The sequence below is a fragment of the Scylla paramamosain genome, chromosome 19 (genome assembly GCF_035594125.1).
Source record: "Scylla paramamosain isolate STU-SP2022 chromosome 19, ASM3559412v1, whole genome shotgun sequence".
Taxonomy (NCBI): domain Eukaryota; kingdom Metazoa; phylum Arthropoda; class Malacostraca; order Decapoda; family Portunidae; genus Scylla; species Scylla paramamosain.
The window spans coordinates 14,650,537-14,668,641 of record NC_087169.1 but is presented as its reverse complement, the minus strand read 5'-3'; the positions used below and the strand labels follow the sequence as shown (position 1 = coordinate 14,668,641).

General features: G+C 41.8%; 2 protein-coding genes across 4 annotated transcripts in view; both read right to left on the bottom strand.

Moving 5' to 3' along the window:
- The window catches only part of LOC135109688 (laminin subunit alpha-1-like), a 70,344-nt gene extending 64,718 nt beyond the window's left edge, over nt 1-5,626 (bottom strand). For all 3 annotated transcript variants that reach the window (XM_064021239.1, XM_064021240.1, XM_064021242.1), the window contains exons 1-4: nt 5,510-5,626; nt 5,264-5,384; nt 4,656-4,764; nt 4,367-4,435 (exon numbers count right to left, since the gene is read on the bottom strand). The gene's annotated coding sequence lies outside the window, so the exon portion shown is untranslated. The remainder of the gene's footprint in view (nt 1-4,366; nt 4,436-4,655; nt 4,765-5,263; nt 5,385-5,509) is intronic.
- LOC135109486 (laminin subunit alpha lam-3-like) overlaps nt 1-17,031 on the bottom strand; it is a 23,865-nt gene extending 6,834 nt beyond the window's left edge. The window contains exons 1-18 of the mRNA XM_064020865.1: nt 16,993-17,031; nt 16,503-16,699; nt 15,537-15,633; nt 13,559-13,699; nt 12,859-12,975; nt 11,497-11,637; nt 10,991-11,145; nt 10,538-10,640; nt 10,072-10,176; nt 8,969-9,111; nt 8,412-8,497; nt 7,420-7,556; nt 6,773-6,989; nt 6,372-6,429; nt 5,510-5,704; nt 5,264-5,384; nt 4,656-4,764; nt 4,367-4,435 (exon numbers count right to left, since the gene is read on the bottom strand). Coding sequence (XP_063876935.1) covers nt 4,367-4,435; nt 4,656-4,764; nt 5,264-5,384; nt 5,510-5,704; nt 6,372-6,429; nt 6,773-6,989; nt 7,420-7,556; nt 8,412-8,497; nt 8,969-9,111; nt 10,072-10,176; nt 10,538-10,640; nt 10,991-11,145; nt 11,497-11,637; nt 12,859-12,975; nt 13,559-13,699; nt 15,537-15,633; nt 16,503-16,699; nt 16,993-17,031 — 2,230 coding nt within the window. The remainder of the gene's footprint in view (nt 1-4,366; nt 4,436-4,655; nt 4,765-5,263; nt 5,385-5,509; nt 5,705-6,371; nt 6,430-6,772; nt 6,990-7,419; nt 7,557-8,411; nt 8,498-8,968; nt 9,112-10,071; nt 10,177-10,537; nt 10,641-10,990; nt 11,146-11,496; nt 11,638-12,858; nt 12,976-13,558; nt 13,700-15,536; nt 15,634-16,502; nt 16,700-16,992) is intronic.
- Nucleotides 17,032-18,105: the final 1,074 nt, after the last annotated feature.

Sequence of the window (18,105 nt, the reverse complement as noted above, 5' to 3'; positions counted from 1 at the left end):
ACGGTGGCAGGAAGAGAAGGAAGAAGGAAGGAGGGAAGGAGAGAAAGAAGGAGGGAAGGAAGGAAGGGAGGGAGAGAAGGAAAGAAAGAAGGAAGGAAGGGGATAAATGGGGTACGCACTCACAGTAGCAAAGGAGGGAGATAGGAAGAAAGGAGTAAAAAGAAAGGAAGGAAGGAATAAAAGAAAGAAGGAAGGAAGGAAGGAGGGAAAGAAGGAAGGACAAGAACAAAAATTATTAGCATTTGAAGTGAGGAAAGAAATAACGGAAGGAAGAACGTCAGAACGTAAGAAAGGAAAAGGGAAGATAAAAAGAAGCAAAATGAAGACGGAAGAAAAAAAAATAGTAGGATAAAAAGAGGAAAAAAATAGTTTAAAGAAGAAAGGAACAAAGAAAACGGAAGAAAATGAAGAAAGGAAGGAGGATAAGATAAGAAAAAAGACTACAACATTATAGAAACATGGAAAACAAAGAATAAGACATAAAATAGAGACAAATGGAAGCAATAGATAAAAAAAAAAAGAAAGGAGGAAATAAAAGAAAAGTCAGAAAGATCATAAATTACAGAAACGAGAAAGACGAAAAAGAAGAAAACGGAAGGGAATGATTAAACAAAAAGAGGCGAGAAGAAGAAGAGAGACAGAGGAACGAGGAAGGCGAAGGAGGAGGAGGAAACGGAAGGGAGTAAGAGAGGAGAGGAAAGGAGGAGAGAGGAGAGGAAAGAGGGTAGACAGAGGAACGAGGAAGGAGGAAGAGAAGAAGGAAACGGAAGCATGTGTGGAAGAGAGGCGAGGAGTGAAGTTAAAGAGGCAATGAAAGGAGAGATGGGCAGGAGAGAGAGAGAGAGAGAGAGAGAGAGAGAGAGAGAGAGAGAGAGAGAGAGAGAGAGAGAGAGAGCTTTCTATTAGTGCTTACATGCTCCGTACATCGAACTCAATCTTCCTTCTCACGCACGCGGCTCATTACCAACCTGACGTAATGCACGGAGGAGGAGGAGGAGGAGGAGGAGGAGGAGGAGGAGGAGGAGTTGAGAAAACATACTCGTACATGCACGGAGGAATGCCTAACTTACCGGAAGAGGAGGAGGAGGAGGAGGAGGAGGAGGAGAAGGAAGAGGATGGATGGATGGAAGGAAGGAAGGAAGGGTTGAGGTAAAAAATATACAAGAAAATAATATCAAATTCCTTTGAAAGTGAAAGGATTGAAAGAAAGTGTGAAAATAAGAAGGAAGATTGAAATTGTTTGGGATGACAGAAACACACTGAATAGGAGGAGGAGTAGGAGGAGGAGGAGGAGGAGGAGGAGGAGGAGGAGGAGGAGGAGGAGGAGGAGGAGGAGGAGGAGGAGGAGGAGGAGGCTCTTACACAGTCATGCCAATGCGTATCTCTTCCCAAAGCAGAGAGAGAGAGAGAGAGAGAGAGAGAGAGAGAGAGAGAGAGAGAGAGAGAGAGAGAGAGAGAGAGAGAGAGAGAGAGAGAGAGAGAGAGAGAGAGAGAGAGAGAGAGCTCATCAGCAGACGGAGAGGTTGGTCACCATTAAGTGGCTGGTCCATTCAAGAGGTGGAACCCATGTTTGGAGAGACGCAGAGGAGTGGGGGAAGAGGAGAGGAAGAGGAGAGGAAGAGAAAGACTGAAGCTGGAGGGAGAGACAAGAAAGAGAGATAAGCTTAAGTAAATAAAAAAAATTATAAAAAATAAGCCAGACAAGAGAAAAAGGAAAGACATACAAAGGCGGAGGACAGAAGGACATAACCAAAACAAGAAAGGAAAAGAATTCAAGAAGAGATGCATAAATAGGAAGACAGAGAGGAGAAGAAGATAGGGAGACAGAGAGAGGAGAGAAAATAGAAGAGAAAACTGAGACAAGAACCAGGACAAGGATAAAGAGAGAAAGGCAAAGGAGGAGAAGAGCAGGAGGACAGAAGGACATAACCAAAACAAGAAAGGAAAAGAATTCAAGAAGAGATGCATAAATAGGAAGACAGAGAGCAGAGAGAGAGAGAGAGAGAGAGAGAGAGAGAGAGAGAGAGAGAGAGAGAGAGAGAGAGAGAGAGAGAGAGAGAGAGAGAGAGAGAGAGAGAGAGAGAGAGAGAGAGAGAGAGAGAGAGAGAGAGAGAAGATAGCGAGATAGAGAGAGGAGGAGGAGGAGGAGGAGGAGGAGGAGGAGGAGGAGGAGGAGGAGGAGAGAGGAGGAGGAGGAGGAGGAGAATGGGTGTGATATATCAAGCCACTCCAGCTTCCAGCAATCAATTAACAGGTTAGACGCCCCGCCCCTGCCAAAGTGAGGCCCCGCGAGGCGACACCCGCTACACAGGCGCCGCCACACCTCGCCCATTCACACCTCTCCTCCCAGGTAACACTGCGCGCTCTCTTTCATTCCATAAGAGATAAGGTGCCCCGTAATCTGTTGTTTGCCAGAAGTATTAACCTTCAAATTGTATAAGGTTCTCCTGTTTGTTATTGTTTGCTGTATTACTCTTCATATTGTAACACTAATATTTCTTCTTTCCAATCAAGTGTATGTGAAGAGAACACTTTCCTTAATTCCATAAGAGATAAGGGTTCCCTGTAACCAACTGCTTGCCATACGTGTTTCTCTTCATACTGTAATACTGACGTCTCTTCTCCGCTCATCAGCTTCTCCTATTATGTGAAACGAACACTCATCCCATACAAGATAAAAGGGGTTTTCTCTTACCATATGTTTGTTGTACGCATTATTTTTTCATTATTGTAACACTGATATTTCTTCTTTCTCATCAACTCTTATGTGGAACAAGAACATTTTTTTTATTCCATACTTGATAAGGTTCCCATGTGACCAGCTGTTTGATATACCTTTCCTCTTCCATCCCAAATAAACCTCTTTTATGTGAAACAAGCACTTTGATTCCATACACGAGTGTTTATATCTATTTATTGCATGTTACTCCTCCTCTACTTAACTTTCGCATAAAAGCACTTCAAAACTATTCTTCCTCCGCCAAACATTCCTTTTAGTGAAACGAAGCTTAAACTTACGATCTGGCGGTAAATTGAACGAGAAATCGGGTAAGTGTGTCCTCAAAAGCTCTTAAAATTGCTCGTAACTCCTGGCCTCGCAAATGTATCACCGTTGTAACATTTCGCGGCTCAGAAAGCTTTCCTTCTCGCTGTCCCGCGCCACATTAAGCAACATCCATAGTGTCATTACGTGTCAATGCCCTTAAGGAACCGGGCGAGGAAGACGTAAGAGAAAACGGCGGGGCGAGATGAGTTCGAAAGGGTAACTAAAATATAGATGCACTTTCCTTATCGACGTACTACAAGGGACCAAAATAAACCCAAGATGAGGACTTACCATAAATACTCGAATCCGCTGCCACAATATAATGCAACGGGGAATAAACCCAAGTACAGATCAAACTAATATGGAAGAGAAGGAGGAGGAGGAGGAGGGAGATAAAGAAAAATATGGCGAAAGATATTTTAGGAGCGGAAGGAGAAAATGAGATAACTAAATTTGGTCTTGTGGCGATAAAGGACGAAAAGGAGACACATGGAAGCAGGAGATGCAGAGATAAGAGAAACAGAGGAAGAATCTTGAAATACAACTGGTGGGGAGTGAAGTGATATGCAAGTCGTAACACTGGAAACATGCAAGGCCTTGAGGCAGAGCTTATATGGACAAGAATATAAAGGCGTAGGGTGGAGTACATGATGGGGGGAGGGGGGTGCACAATGGCAGGGAGTGGCAGGGTGTGGCAGGGAGAGGAGGGGCAAGGGCAAGATGGTGGTGAGGGGTAATGAGGCTAGGAAGGGTAAGAGGATGAGGGATAATGAAGGAAGGATGATGGTAAAATGAGAGATGATAAGAGTGAGGGTAGGATGAAGGAAGTGAGGGTAGGATGAGGGTAAAAATGAGGGTAGGATGAAGGGTAATGAGGATAAGTGAGGGGAGGATGAGGGCAGAATGAGGGAAGGATCAGGGAAGTGAGTGAAGGAAGGCTAGGATGAGGAAGGATGAAGGTAGGATGAAGGAGGGATGAGGGAAGAATGGTGGCAGGCTGACATGCATTCTAGAGTAAGGGAACAGAAACATGAACTGGAGGAATGAAAAGGAGGCATGATGGATGTTTTTATTTGGTGAGAAGTGGAAGAATGGGAGTTGGTGGAGTGGAAGCAAAGGATATTTTGGAGTGGGTTGAAGGATGGAAGGTTCAGTTAAAGTATCCAAGAAAAACAGGGAAGGTACAAGAGAAAGGAATGAGAGAAAAGGAGTAAACAAAGTGGGGCAGAGAGATACAAGATGAAGGAATGAGAGGAAAAGAGAAGAGGTTAAGTGAGAGGGGTAAAAAAAAAAAAAAAAAAAGTATAATTGGGTACTTACGAGAGCATCCAGTGTCAAGGGACCCATAGTGGTTCAAGAGGCACTGGGAACAAGTCTTCCCTGTCACACCTGAAGGAAAATAGAAGAAAATATACAAGGAAATCTCCAAAGTAACATCTTTCTTTTTACACCTCAAGAAAATAATGTCATACAAAAATTAGATATGAAAAAAATCAAGTGTGTCTTTCATGCCAAAGATCAGTAAAAGAAGCAAATTATATTAAAAAATGGATCACATCACAAACAGTCACATAAAATATCAGTAATCAGATAATGTTAATCAACTGACCTGACTTGCAAGGACACTGGCCAGTGAAGGGGTCACAGATCTGGCTGGTGGATCCCTCAGGGTCACAACTGCACCTTGGACAGCCCTCAGTCACTCCACCATGACCTCTCTAGCAGCAGGAAGGAAAAAGTACAGTTTTATCTCATTCACCATCTGTCTCTATTTGGCATACATTTCATTCTAACATTATTACATGAAGACTGAATTGCACACACTTCTAAACACTATTGTAATAGCTGCTCCTATTTTGCTTATTCCTAATTATACTTAATATCAGAATTTTAGCAATAAGATTACACACATTAAACACCTAGCCATCCATCTCAAACAATGAGGTGAATATGTACAGTAAGAATCAAGGCTGAGATTTCATGATTATGAGAGTAAAATTCCAACCACATGTTAACAATGGCACCACCTGGAGCTGGCTGGTTGGATGGGGTCACAGTATATACATGTATATTCACACTGCAGTCATTGGCTTTATTTCAAGTTGTGATACAGAAGTTTAGGAAATACAAAAAAACAAGAGCAGCCTGGAGGATTTCCATCCTTTTCATGTCATCGCTGTGAGGCATGCGATAACATAGAAGTAGCACAGGACTTACCTTGCAGCGGTCACACTGTCTGCCTGTGAAGAGGTTGCGGCACTGGCACTGTCCTGTTTGGGGGTCACAAGTAGCTGAGAGGGAGCCTCGTCCATGGCACCCACAGGGAAGGCACTGACCCCTGCAGGATAGGATGATAAAAAGATTTCTTAATGATCACTAAAAAACTAGTGACTAATTGGTCCTTACTTGCACAACTCTTCATCAAATTCTAGTAAGTATACTAGAGCCCCACTAAAGGCTGACCTGCTGGCATCCCCATAGTAGTTCTCCTTGCAGCGCTCACAGTGCCAGCCAGCAGTGTTTCCAGTACACTTGAGGCACTGACCGGTCTGGGAGTCACACGTGCCCTTCTCCCTCAAGTCAAGGTTTCCATTACATTCACACGGGCGGCAGTAATTTCCTGGCAGGAAGGGGTTGCCAAAGTATCCCTCAGCACACCTGGAAGGATAAAAGTTACAGTGTAACCATTTTCAAGCATGCATTTTGTATTTACTATATTAACTCTTTCAAACATGCAGTGGCAACTTGTCATAGAAAATAAAGATTTATGTACATAATTTTCACTAAGAATAATGATCTTATAAACTAAAAGTAACAAAATCCCTTGAGCTACACCTCACATTCATTCACTGTTCTATCTATGGACTGGCAGTTCTCTCAATGTAATGCACATTATGTGGGAGCAAGTAACAAAAAGGCTGGTAACAGGTAAGAGAAATGGAGCAAAACATACAATTGGAAGGTGTCCCCTGTCGAGTGTGTGGAAGCAGAATGTGAGTTTATTCTCAGCACAGAATGTGACAACTGGAGCTATAAAAGATGTCAGAGACAAAAATAAAAAAATAAAAAAACCTGAATAGAGTGGTAGACTTCTGCTGTCCAGCATGTGTAAGAAGATTCAGTGGAGGGAGCCACCAGCAGAGGAAGAAGCAGAGACAATAGTTAATGGTCCACATAACAGAAGAAAAGTTTTGTTACCTTGGTGACACTAGACAGCAATGCTGAAGTGAAAAAATCAGAGTGACAATGCTGACAAAAGTATTCCAATGAATCAGGAAGAGCATTTGAAGCATGTCTAAGATCAGTAATGCTACATGATTCAGACATGGCCTCTGATGAAGAAGCTGGAAGATGTGTTGATTTGCTGAAACTGGAATATATGCCTGGGATTGCAAGAAGAGGTAGGGTGTCCAGTGAAGAGGTGACCTAAAGGCGTAGATTGATGAAACTGAGTGCAGTACTGAGATTAAAGAGACTGAGATGATCTGGGGACAAGGAGAGGACTGAGTGGTGAGAAATTATTGAGAGTGGAAGAGACTGGTCAAGGAAGCCATGAAAGCAATGTGTTAAAGGAGGTCTGGCAGCAATGGGCACTGACACGAAACAATGATAAGGACAGCTAGACACATCATCACAACCATCCAACTCATAAAAGATTATAGGAAAGCTTGATGTTAAACTGAAATATGATGAACCAACACTACAAACCACATCACCCACTCTCACCTCTCACACTTGGGACCCACGTAACCTGCTGGGCACTTGCACTTGTATCCCCCAAGATCGAGGTCAGGGATACATCTTGGGGGTGAAGTGGTTGGATCCCAGAGAGCAGGGGGCACTCACAGGCCTGGCAGGCATCAGGAGTGCCCAGGGAAGGGTCCCCAAAGAAGCCTGCAGCACAGCGTTCACAGCGTGGACCAACAGTGTTGTGCTGACACTCCTGGTTGGGAATGGTATATATTAATTCCTTCTGTTATTCCTTTACCTGCATATAGTATGTGTGGATTATGGATAAATTGGTGAATAAGGATGGTATTGCTTTATAAATGGATTGCCACATGTAGCACTGCTGGCCTCTCGCAGCTTCCCTCATTTCATGTTTGATTTAGGAGCGAGTCGATGTGTTTCTTAAAAAATTGAGCCTAAGTACAATATTCTTGAAGTATTCCAATTCAATGCATTTTACAATACCTTCTCATTAATGTTTTCAAAGATTTTTATGGGAAAATATAAATTCAATACACATCTGCAAAATTGTGACAGGATTTGAACTTTCAAAAAATTCCTAAATAAATATGATCTTTCTTTATGGTCATCAAGGACAAAGATCACCAGAACAGCAAGAGCTAAGAGAACCAATGACCACCTACCCCACAGGCACCAGTGTAGGGGTCACAGGAGTCCACATGACCATTGCAGTCACACTTGCGACACTCTCCCCCAAAGATTGTGTTGTTGACACGCCTGTAGCCCGGCTCACAGCTTTCACATGACAGCCCAGTGTAGCCTGGCATGGGAACTCAACTTTAGAATGCATACTGAACACAGATAGGTGAGCTCTGTCAGTTGTGCACATCAACCATAATGTGTACACATGTCCACACTTAACATCCAGAAAGAGAGAGAGAGAGAGAGAGAGAGAGAGAGAGAGAGAGAGAGAGAGAGAGAGAGAGAGAGAGAGAGAGAGAGAGAGAGAGAGAGAGAGAGAGAGAGAGAGAGAGAGAGAAGAGAAGAGAGGAGAGGAGAGGAGAGGAGAGTGAGAGAGAGAGAGAGAGAGAGAGAGAGAGAGAGAGAGAGAGAGAGAGAGAGAGAGAGAGAGAGGAGAGAGAGAGGAGAGGAGAGAGAGAGAGAGAGAGAGAGAGAGAGAGAGAGAGAGAGAGAGAGAGAGAGAGAGAGAGAGAGAGAGAGAAACATGGGAGTGGGGAAAAGGGATGGGAAGGGAGATGTGGAGGGGGAGAGGAAGAAGGCAGGCCTAAGGTACACATCTGAGCCAGCTTGAGCCAATGAAAGCTGCCATGAAAAAAGGATAACAGATGTCACTTTTGTTAGAAATATAGATAGGAAAACTGCTTCACAAAAATCATTATCTATCTATAGATAAGCTGTTAATCCAAAATGGAATAGCTCAGACAAGGTATCACACACTCATACACACATCCTTCACAGTCTTAACCTGACGGCTCCGAGTGGAAAGGGAGTCTTGTGGACCCCCCTTCTGCACTACAGGAACTATGAGATAGCACAGCTGGCCACACTCAACATAAAAACACAAAAGCATGAATTCCTCTCAGTCTCCAGAAGTGACTCATGCATGACAGCAGCTGAAAGAAAGGTAAGTGGTGTGCTTTCCTTCATTCCTCACCTGGTGGACAGCTGCAGCGCTCCACTGCCCCGGTGACCAGTGTTGCTCGACCCTCTGCTCCATACTCCAGGATCACGTCATGCAGTCTGGGGAAGGTTCACTGGTATTAGACTTTCTTACTCTCCCAGGGAATGATAGACTGATTGACACAATGACTGACTTAAATGTGCTGTGACTAATGGGACATGTGGCATTACTTTCTTCCAAAGACGTAACTTATATTTCATGGGTGGCAAGAACTCTGTTTATTGCAATCTACTTCTGATATCTCAGTTATGTGATGTATCAGTCTTAGCCAATATTCATGTAATCTTGTACTGCTGCTTCCATAACTACAGGATACATTTCTTAAATTTAGTATTAATAATTACATGAAAAGACTATCAATTTTAAATTATTCCTTTCATCAATACCAGATGAAGTTAATTTATAGTACCATCATCAAACTTGTGAGTTACTGTATATTGTAAAGATGCAACAAAGCCACATTTTAACACAAAACATGCAACAGAAAGTCTTTACATAACTCCTGTGGTGTTACATCAGATGATACTCACATTCCTTCAATCTGGACTGTGTGGTATCTTGCTCTGATCATGAGTGACTCAAAGGAACTCAGGATCTCCATCATCTCCCTGCGAGTCACTGCCCTGCCCTTGTAATCCCTGCTCCTGGTGCTTGGCCCAATGTCTGACAGATCCTGTGGGAGTATTCAAGTAATCAACACCCACACACCATATGCCTCTAAGGACGGGTAGCTGTGATTGCTGATAATGTTCCTCAGGTAAGCAGCATCAGTAAAGGATTTGATTCATACATTGTCAGAGTGATAATAACTTAACACTTTCCCTGCTATTTGGCATGTTTTTCCTTAAGGCCTAACCATTTTGAAACACTTTTTCTTGATCTACAGCCATCTCCTGGCATTACACTGGCTAGAAATTGATAAACTTAAGCTTTTAATACCCTCTTTCTTTCTTTCTTGTCAATGGTTATATAGGTTTCATTGTTTCTAGCACTGTAAACTGTTGCATATCACAGTGAAAGGGTTAAAAGATAATTGGCTTTGTATGTGCTGGAGTAGTAATAACAAATAAATACATGAGATTAATTAGAAGACCTTTAAGTTCTATAGTCTTCTTATGTTTTTGCTATACAGGATTACAATTAACAGATGATTTCAGGAAGACAATAAAAGTGAATGGGTTTGCTTGGTGATGGATGTAAGGCTACAACACCAGTCACAAGATTTCTGGGCAGCAGTATTTGACATTCACATCTACTTACACCTACACCATACAAAAAGTAGTGAGCCATATAACACTTTATCTAATATCTATACACTGCACTATATATCAACTAAGCTGTGTCTTTGATGCATCTCTGCTGAGGAGTCTTTTCATACCATTAGCCAAGAAGTCTTTTAAGTCCATTCCTCAATAACAGAATTTTAAAAGTGGTGGAAAGGAGACCAGCAGTAAACCTACAGATAGTCTGGTGTGTATGCGTAGGGAGACATGAGGAGGATGAACAGGAAAGAGATCATAAATAACCTCAAAAAGTGAGACTCATGAGTTGTCCAATCCCACATGGAAAAATAAGGGGATAAAATAAAATGGTGATGATATAATTTTCTGTCATTTGCAAGCCAGTTTCTCACCTTGGGGAAGTGGAACCAGCCGTGTTCGTAGAGAGGAATCTCCAGCGTGACGGACTTGCCTCTCTTGTATGTGTTGTCTCCATAAGCAATGCGGTATCCGGCTCCCTGGAAATCAATTCAGTTACCAGCTGTGTGTGTCATGCTGTAGCTGCCATGAGATGGAAGGTATTGAGAAAGCTACCAAAAACACACAACCCAATCCATGAAGGGAGTGCACTCCTGAAAACTCCATGAAATGCTTTTGTGTTCATTTGTTTTCATTCAACATCTTGTAGCTCCTTGTGCTCTCTGGGGATTCCTCAGAGATACTTGTGGTCCAGTCTTTAAAATGAATATTTATATAAAAGAAAAGATAAAATTTTAACTTCTCATTAAACAACATATGGAAAATGAATCAACAGAAACATAATGCAAATAAAGAATTTATGTGTAAATAAGTGTTCCATGATTTTCCTTCCCTGCCCACCTCAATAATGACATCAGGGCAGCGGGTGGGCTGGCCTGAGGTGTCTCCACGAAGCTTGACCCATGCCACCTTGACCTTCAGAGTCTGGCCATAGGAGGTCATTCTGGGTGAGAGGACAAATAAGATGTGTCATTTCAGAGTTGGGAAAAAACATGAGTTTCTCACATTAATGACACAAATGTGAAGGAAACCACTGTATTCAACTCAACAAAGGCAATCTGAAAATAACTTACAAAAATCTTGTCTGTACCACCAGGAAAAATTTGCAGATGATATATTTCAGCAAATTAAATATACAAACAAGTAATAAATTCTTAAAAGGTAAAACATTCAGAAACAGGAAGCAAAATTCTCATTTAAGAGATCAGCAGTTATACACAATACAAACGTCACAGTGGGCAGTCTGAGAGAAGCCTGTATCTCAGCCACCCAACTCAGTGGAGCAGCACTCACCTGGAGCCAAGGTACTGCTGTGGCGCCAACCAGTAGTAGGAGTAGAAGCGGGACATTTCATCATGAGCAATCCTAACGTCCGTCTGCTCATGCACAGCAGCCACCACACGCCGCCGCAGCAGATCTGTCACGTGCCAGTCAGCGTGCTCCAGCACCTGAGAGAAGGATGAGTGCTGAACATCAGTCATTGCAAGATTTAGGTAACCATGTAAGTTTACTTGGAAATGTGGTTTTGGAATTTCAAGAAACATTAGTATCCATAAAATTCAATTAGGCATTCACATGACTATCAAATCTTTGGTGATGTGGAAACTATTAGATCTGAGTTGAATGTGCTGTCCAAGATTTTGTTAACTAGTACGTAACAAAAGAATAAGGTTATCATCTCTATTCATTGATATCAAGTACAAAAAGTATACTATATCACAACTATAATAAAAACTATAGCCAATCACAGAAAAAAATCACATAAGATCAAAAGGGAAGATTGTATCAAATCCACCTACAGTGTACACCGCCAGCTTGGCCGCTTCGCACACAGTGGTGGCGCCATTGCAGTAGCAGGGAGTGCAGCCCACCGGGTTACGGGCGTCCAGGTGGAAATGGCCGGGGGCACAGGTGTCACATCGCGGCCCCACCACATTATCCTGCAGGAAACCACCGGAAACGAGTTAAAAAGAAAATCGCTGGCAGCGTTATAATAAATTTTCCGATGCATAAGTATGGGGATGAAAATATTCAGAATGAAAGGATTTACCCGGTGAGACAGGTATACCCATTCCCGGTTCTTAAGTATCCTATCTCCCTACAGGACGAATTTCTAACCTAACCACCAAAAAAAATGTGAAAATTAGCTTTGCATGTACCTAATTCCCTCCCATCGAAAGGGCACAACGTCTATCGCGGCCCTAGCAACAAGGAAAACCACGGCACCAACCCCAGGCCGGCAGCTCAGCACACCGCCACCATTACCACGTTTTGCAGCCCACATACCACCACCACCACCATATCTCCTTTAACCTTTACCTGCTGTACCAGTAGCACATAACCTTATCCACAGCTGAACACTAATAAAAGAATATCTAGAGTTATACAACATCAAACAAAAGTAAAATACTTCCTTCATCTGCACTGTGTTCCCGGTATCCTTTTCCATGTGGGAGTTGGAGAGCTCAGAGCGAGACGTGCACGTGAAACTTCGAGTGCTCCGCTCAACATCTACGCTTTATTTCACTTAATACTCTGACAACTGCGTTTCGTTAATAGTCGTATTATACATATTTTTTTCAGGATAAAAAGTGCTAGAAAGTATATGATTTATAATGATGTGAACAAAACAGACTCGTGTAAAGAAAAATGCTTAAAAATTGTCTCTTTTGTGACCCCGTTGATGAAGCTTGACGCGTGTGGTGACACTGCTCATGTATGTAAATATTAATTAGGACGACTATGTATTCCACGATTCTGATTCTCCTTTTTTATTCCTTTCTTTTTTTCTTTTCTCTTCTTTTTTTACATTGGAAAAGATAAAAAATCCTCATGAGTAAAAACACATGTTCCATTCCATGCTTCCAATGATTTTTTTTCTAGGAACTAATGACAATGCGCGAGAGTAAAAAATGTTTAAAAGCCAAATTATTCTCTCTCTCTCTCTCTCTCTCTCTCTCTCTCTCTCTCTCTCTCTCTCTCTCTCTCTCTCATACTATTCAGTCTTCGGGTAATAGGAAAAGGAGAAGAATTTGTGGTGGGGGAGGAAAAGGGAATGGAAGAAAAGGAAAGAAGAAAAGAATAATCTCTCTCTCTCTCTCTCTCTCTCTCTCTCTCTCTCTCTCTCTCTCTCTCTCTCTCTCTCTCTCTCTCTCTCTCACCTTACACTCGCAGTCCCCCTCACACTCGTCGCCTTTGGAGCCAGCACGGTCACAGGGGCAGGGCTCACAGGCTGGGAAGCGGCGGTATCCCTTCTCACAGCGGTCACAACGTGGCCCCTGCAAACAGACGGACAGATAGAGAGATAGATAAATAGGTAGTAGATAAATTGATAGATGGAAAGACAGATAGATAGATATAAAGATAGAGAAAGAGAGAGATAGAAAAATAGGTAGGTAGGTAGGTAGGTAGGTAGATAGATAGATAGATAGATAGATAGATAGATAGATAGATAGATAGATAGATAGATAGATAGATAGATAGATAGACAGCCATCCATCCATCCAGACAGACAGACAGATAGATAGATGGAAAGAAGGATAGATACATAGACAGGTACGTAGACAGATGGATAAATAAACACGTGGATATAAAGACTGACTAGAAATCAACTAGTGCACACTCAATTGCGAGTCAAACTACAATGAAATGCACAACGCAATTCAAAAGTTAACATAATGAAATGATTGTCTTCAAATTATGTCACCGCTAACTCCAAAGCAATACCTGCCTCATACACACTCATTTAGTACTCACCTGGAACCGCGACTTACAGATAATATATAAATTGATAGATAGATGGACGGGTAAACAAACTGGTAGATATAAACTATGACTTTAAATCATCTACTATTTACTCACGTGGAATCCTTGTTTACAGATGCAGGCGCCAGGGAAGAGGCCGAGGTTGATCTGTTTGTCGTCACGCACACACTCCCCGGTGGTGCCAGGACCCGGGCAGGCACACGGCTGGCAGGGGCGGGCCGCATCGGGAGTCACACCCTGTCAGGCACGCGTGAGACCAATGTTATTTTCTCTGACTGTGGTAGGTATGATGGAGGTGGGAAATGGTAAAAGTGAGGATAGCCGGAGTGCCGAGGGTGTGATGCAACCTAAATAATAATAATAATAATAATAATAATAATAATAATAATAATAATAATAATAAAAAACAGAAAAAGTGAGATTGCTTCTGTGTCGGAAGGAAAAAGGAACAGAGGATAAGTATAATGGAGGTACTTCTGGTGCTATTTTGGCTTGTTATCTACAGGAAAAAATATTTAAACCGTACTTTGGCTTGTTATCTGCAAGGAAAAGTATCTACACTGATATATAGCATAGAGAAAGTGTAATTAAAATATTAAGAAAAATTTTTTTATTCATATTCTAGCGATGAACAGCAGCTGAAAATGCTAAATAGAGGCCAGGGATTTCTCTCTGAATAATTGGGTGAAGTGTCTTACGGACTCTTCTTTGAACCTCGACACTAGAACAGATATTCCACTCATGCTTCAGACTCTAACCAGACATTTTCTCTCTCTTGATAAGTACAACTTTTCTTGTTATAGATCACGATGTAAAGTGTAGATTGCACACAAAAATAAATTCATAACACGTAGATCGCAATTTAAAGTGCAGATCGCATACCAAAGAAGGTTCATGACAGGTAGATAACAAGCCAAAGTAGCACCGGTTCTTCCTCAGCCAGTCATCTCACCTTAGGCTCGTATTTTGAGACTCTTTGGACTCAAGGAACTATCCTCAAAGGCCACATATGATTAGTCAGGTTCTCATGGGAGTCTTTTCCCTTACTGATGAAGCAGAATCCTTGTTATATTGCAACTCCATTTAGGAAAACGCGCTCGAAAACATAATAAATAAATAAATGAAAAATAAAATATAAATAGATGAATATATGAATGAATAAAAATTTCCATTACAGCCTGTTGAAGTAGTGGAACGCCAAAACTATTCAGAATGCAATCCAATCTTTCCCCCTCCTTGTTTACTCTCGCCGTGTTTGTAGTGGTGTACTGTATCCGTGATGTCTACTTACTGCATATGCCCCTATTACATTGCTCAGGTTAAGTTAATTTTTTTTCTTAGTTGGGGACAGTTTTATACGTCAAAGGTCATTTAGCTAGTGTTCACTTACTATTTCGTAAATCTTCATCAAAAGAACGATTTTTTTTCTCCGGAAGATATTTACGTTTCCTCTGTGAGTCTATATCCAGCACACTCCAGTTATCGTATACTTAAGCTGCACCTTCCCTCTCCGCCAACACACACACACATTTTTTACTGGTTAGCACATTCATTTCACCACGAAGGAGGCTTGAGACTGAGTCTCGGGAGCGGAGAGCCAGACGGGCGAACCTCTTAATTAATGTGCTTCCCCTGATAACGAGCAGCGAGTAGGTACTTTGTGGAATAAAAGCCGAAGGGTTGTGACCTTGCTGTGCCGGTGCGTGGTGTGTGAGTGGTCTTGGTCCTATAAATGATCCCGAAGGTCGGTCAGTAAGAGCTCTGAGGTTCTGCTCCTCCCACCGTGGAACGGCTGGCTGCTACGAGACTGACAAACGTGTAGCACGCACGCACACACACACACACGGTACCATTAGTAATGCCTTGACAAAATTACATATACACATTAGATAAAAATGCATAAAAAACAGTTCAACTTTGTCCACATTAAGTCAAAACAGAAAAAAAACCACCTAGAGAAAAAAACAAGACAAGATTACACATTTTTGAGCATACATCATACGTTTAAATGTTACATACCACACCCACACACACACACACACACACACACACACACACACACACACACACGAACCTGGGGTCTAAAGAAGCCTGGTGCACACTTCTCACAATTATATCCTTCAGTATTGTCGCGGCAGCCTACGCACACGCCCCCGCCTTCGTACTCTCCCCTGAAGGAAAAGTAACGTTAATTAGAAAGGAAGAAGAGGAAAAAAATACGGGAGAAAAGAGTAAGATCTAAAAAAAAAAAATGACTTAAAAGAAAGTGTACATGAAAAAATAAAATAAAAATAAAAATGTGTCATCGAACAAGAAAAAACTTAGGTGCAAAATATTTGAAAATACACGTTGAGTTGCAAGAAGGAAATGAAAAAGAAAAAGGAGATAAAACTGACGAGAAATAAAGAATGAAGGCAAAGGTTAATAGAAAGGAAAAAGGAAAACTAAAACAATACTAAAGAGGAAAAGAATGAAAAGAAAACTATTAATAAACAGGAGAGCGGAAGGAGAACTAAAATAAAAGGGAGAAGGAAAAACAAAAATACATAATATACTATACCGTATACTATACATAAATATGCTGTAACAGAGAGAGAGAGAGAGAGAGAGAGAGAGAGAGAGAGAGAGAGAGAGAGAGAGAGAGAGAGAAAAGAAGAATGGAAATGAAAGAGAAAAGAAATAAAAGAAAACGAAAAGAAAAAAAAAAACAGGAGAGAGGAGAACTAAAAAAGAAAAAAAAATACTAACACAGGGAAAATCGAAAAAAAAAGGAGAAAGAAATCGAAACAAAGCAGGTTAGGATGAACATTTAAACCTCGCACCTAATGTCGAGAAAGAGAAATGATAACCTGCCAAATATCGGAAAAAAAGAAGGAAGAGAAAAAAAATATCAAGAAAACGAAAGAAGAGAAAGAACTATAACAAAATAAATCAATAAATCAATAGAAAAGCATACTAACACGAAAAAAACGGAGAGAGGGAAAAAAAAAAAAAAAAGAAAACGAAAAGAAAGAAAACGGTAAAGTACCCAACCTCGTACCTGATATTGAGAGAGAGTCGCTTCTTGGCCACTTCGGCGTCATAGGTGCAGGCGGTGGCGTGGCCGTAACACTGGCACTGCTCGCACGCCCCGCCGTCACTGAAGTTCCCGGCTCGCCACGGCTGCTGGTTGTAAAGGGGACAACACGAGTCGCATTTGTCTCCGCAGGTATTATGGACACAGGAGCACCGGGCCGCCTGTAAAAAAGGGCATGAGATTAATTTTTATTTTCAGAAACCGTCCGCTACATTTAATAATTTCAGTATTTTCTTTGATCCCTTTTTATTTCAGTATAGTTTATTTTTTTGTGGTCATGATACGTAATGTCATTAAAGTGAGTCTTATGCAGGGGAGACAAAAGACAATAGGTAAAAGTGAGGACAGCTTGATTAATGAAGATGTAAGGAACGGAAGCATTAAAAGTCGAACTCATAGTTATGTACAGTTGGGTGACAAAAGTGAGTCCGTGTGGGTGAGATAATGAGCATACTTTAAGCTTTGAGGATGTAACTTTGAATTGTGAGGGCATAACACCAACAATTATTTCTTTTTATATAAGGGGAACACTGGCTTGTTACGAAAGTGAGCCTGTGTAGGTGGCGCGTGGCAGTAAGTAAAGGCGAGCATAGCTTAAGCTTTGATGATGGAATTATTGCAACATGTGGGACAGAATTAATGAAAACAGTCCTGAACAAAGGGAGACAAGCTCGTGATGGTACGGAAACAGCGGGAGTTAGTGATATAACACATAAAAGAATACGTAATCCTATGCAAGTGAAATAGGTGAGAACAGGTAAAGGTGAAGATAGCCTGAGTGCTGGGGATGTAACGCTCTGTAAATATAAAAGCACATGGTAGAAAAAAAATGAGAAGATTAGTCCTGTGTTGGAGAAAAAAAGAGTGTAGAGGCTACGAGGGGTGACTGTTGAGTGTTGCAAGAGAGAGAGAGAGAGAGAGAGAGAGAGAGAGAGAGAGAGAGAGAGAGAGAGAGAGAGAGAGAGAGAGAGAGAGAGAGAGAGGCGGTGAGTATTGTGATGTAATGAAGCTGTATGTTTTGTGGAATGTGAAATGTAAGTCTGTCAGGCTCGAGTGAGCAACAATGGTGAAATGCCGTGAAATAAGCACGGGTGAAATGAGGGAAGGATAAGGGGAAATAAGAAAAAAAAAAAAAACTTACCGCAACCAAACAAGAGCTGCGAGTGAAATGGTGGCAGGTGAAACGAGGGCAGAATATTGTTATAAAAAGTGAGAAACAAAGCTGGGAATGAGCACAGGGCGACGCGCGTGGAGGTATTAAATGTATGGCGAGGCGGGTGCACTCAAAGGCAGGCACTGATGAGGAAGTGGGTCAAAATGTTGAAGTTAGGGGCCAGTATGAAATATAAGAGAGACACACAGATATATGTGGTAAGGGAAAAGTTGACGACAGTATGGGACATGAAGACCAGACAGAGATATGAGGAAAAACAAGTTTGCTCGAGAAACCATGAACTGATGAAGAGCCGAAAGAGATGAAGGAAGGAGGCTGGGGAAGTGTTTGTCCTGCAGTGAAGGCTAACGAGGTACGACGATGAGTAAACAAGAGTAGATATGAAAGAACGTG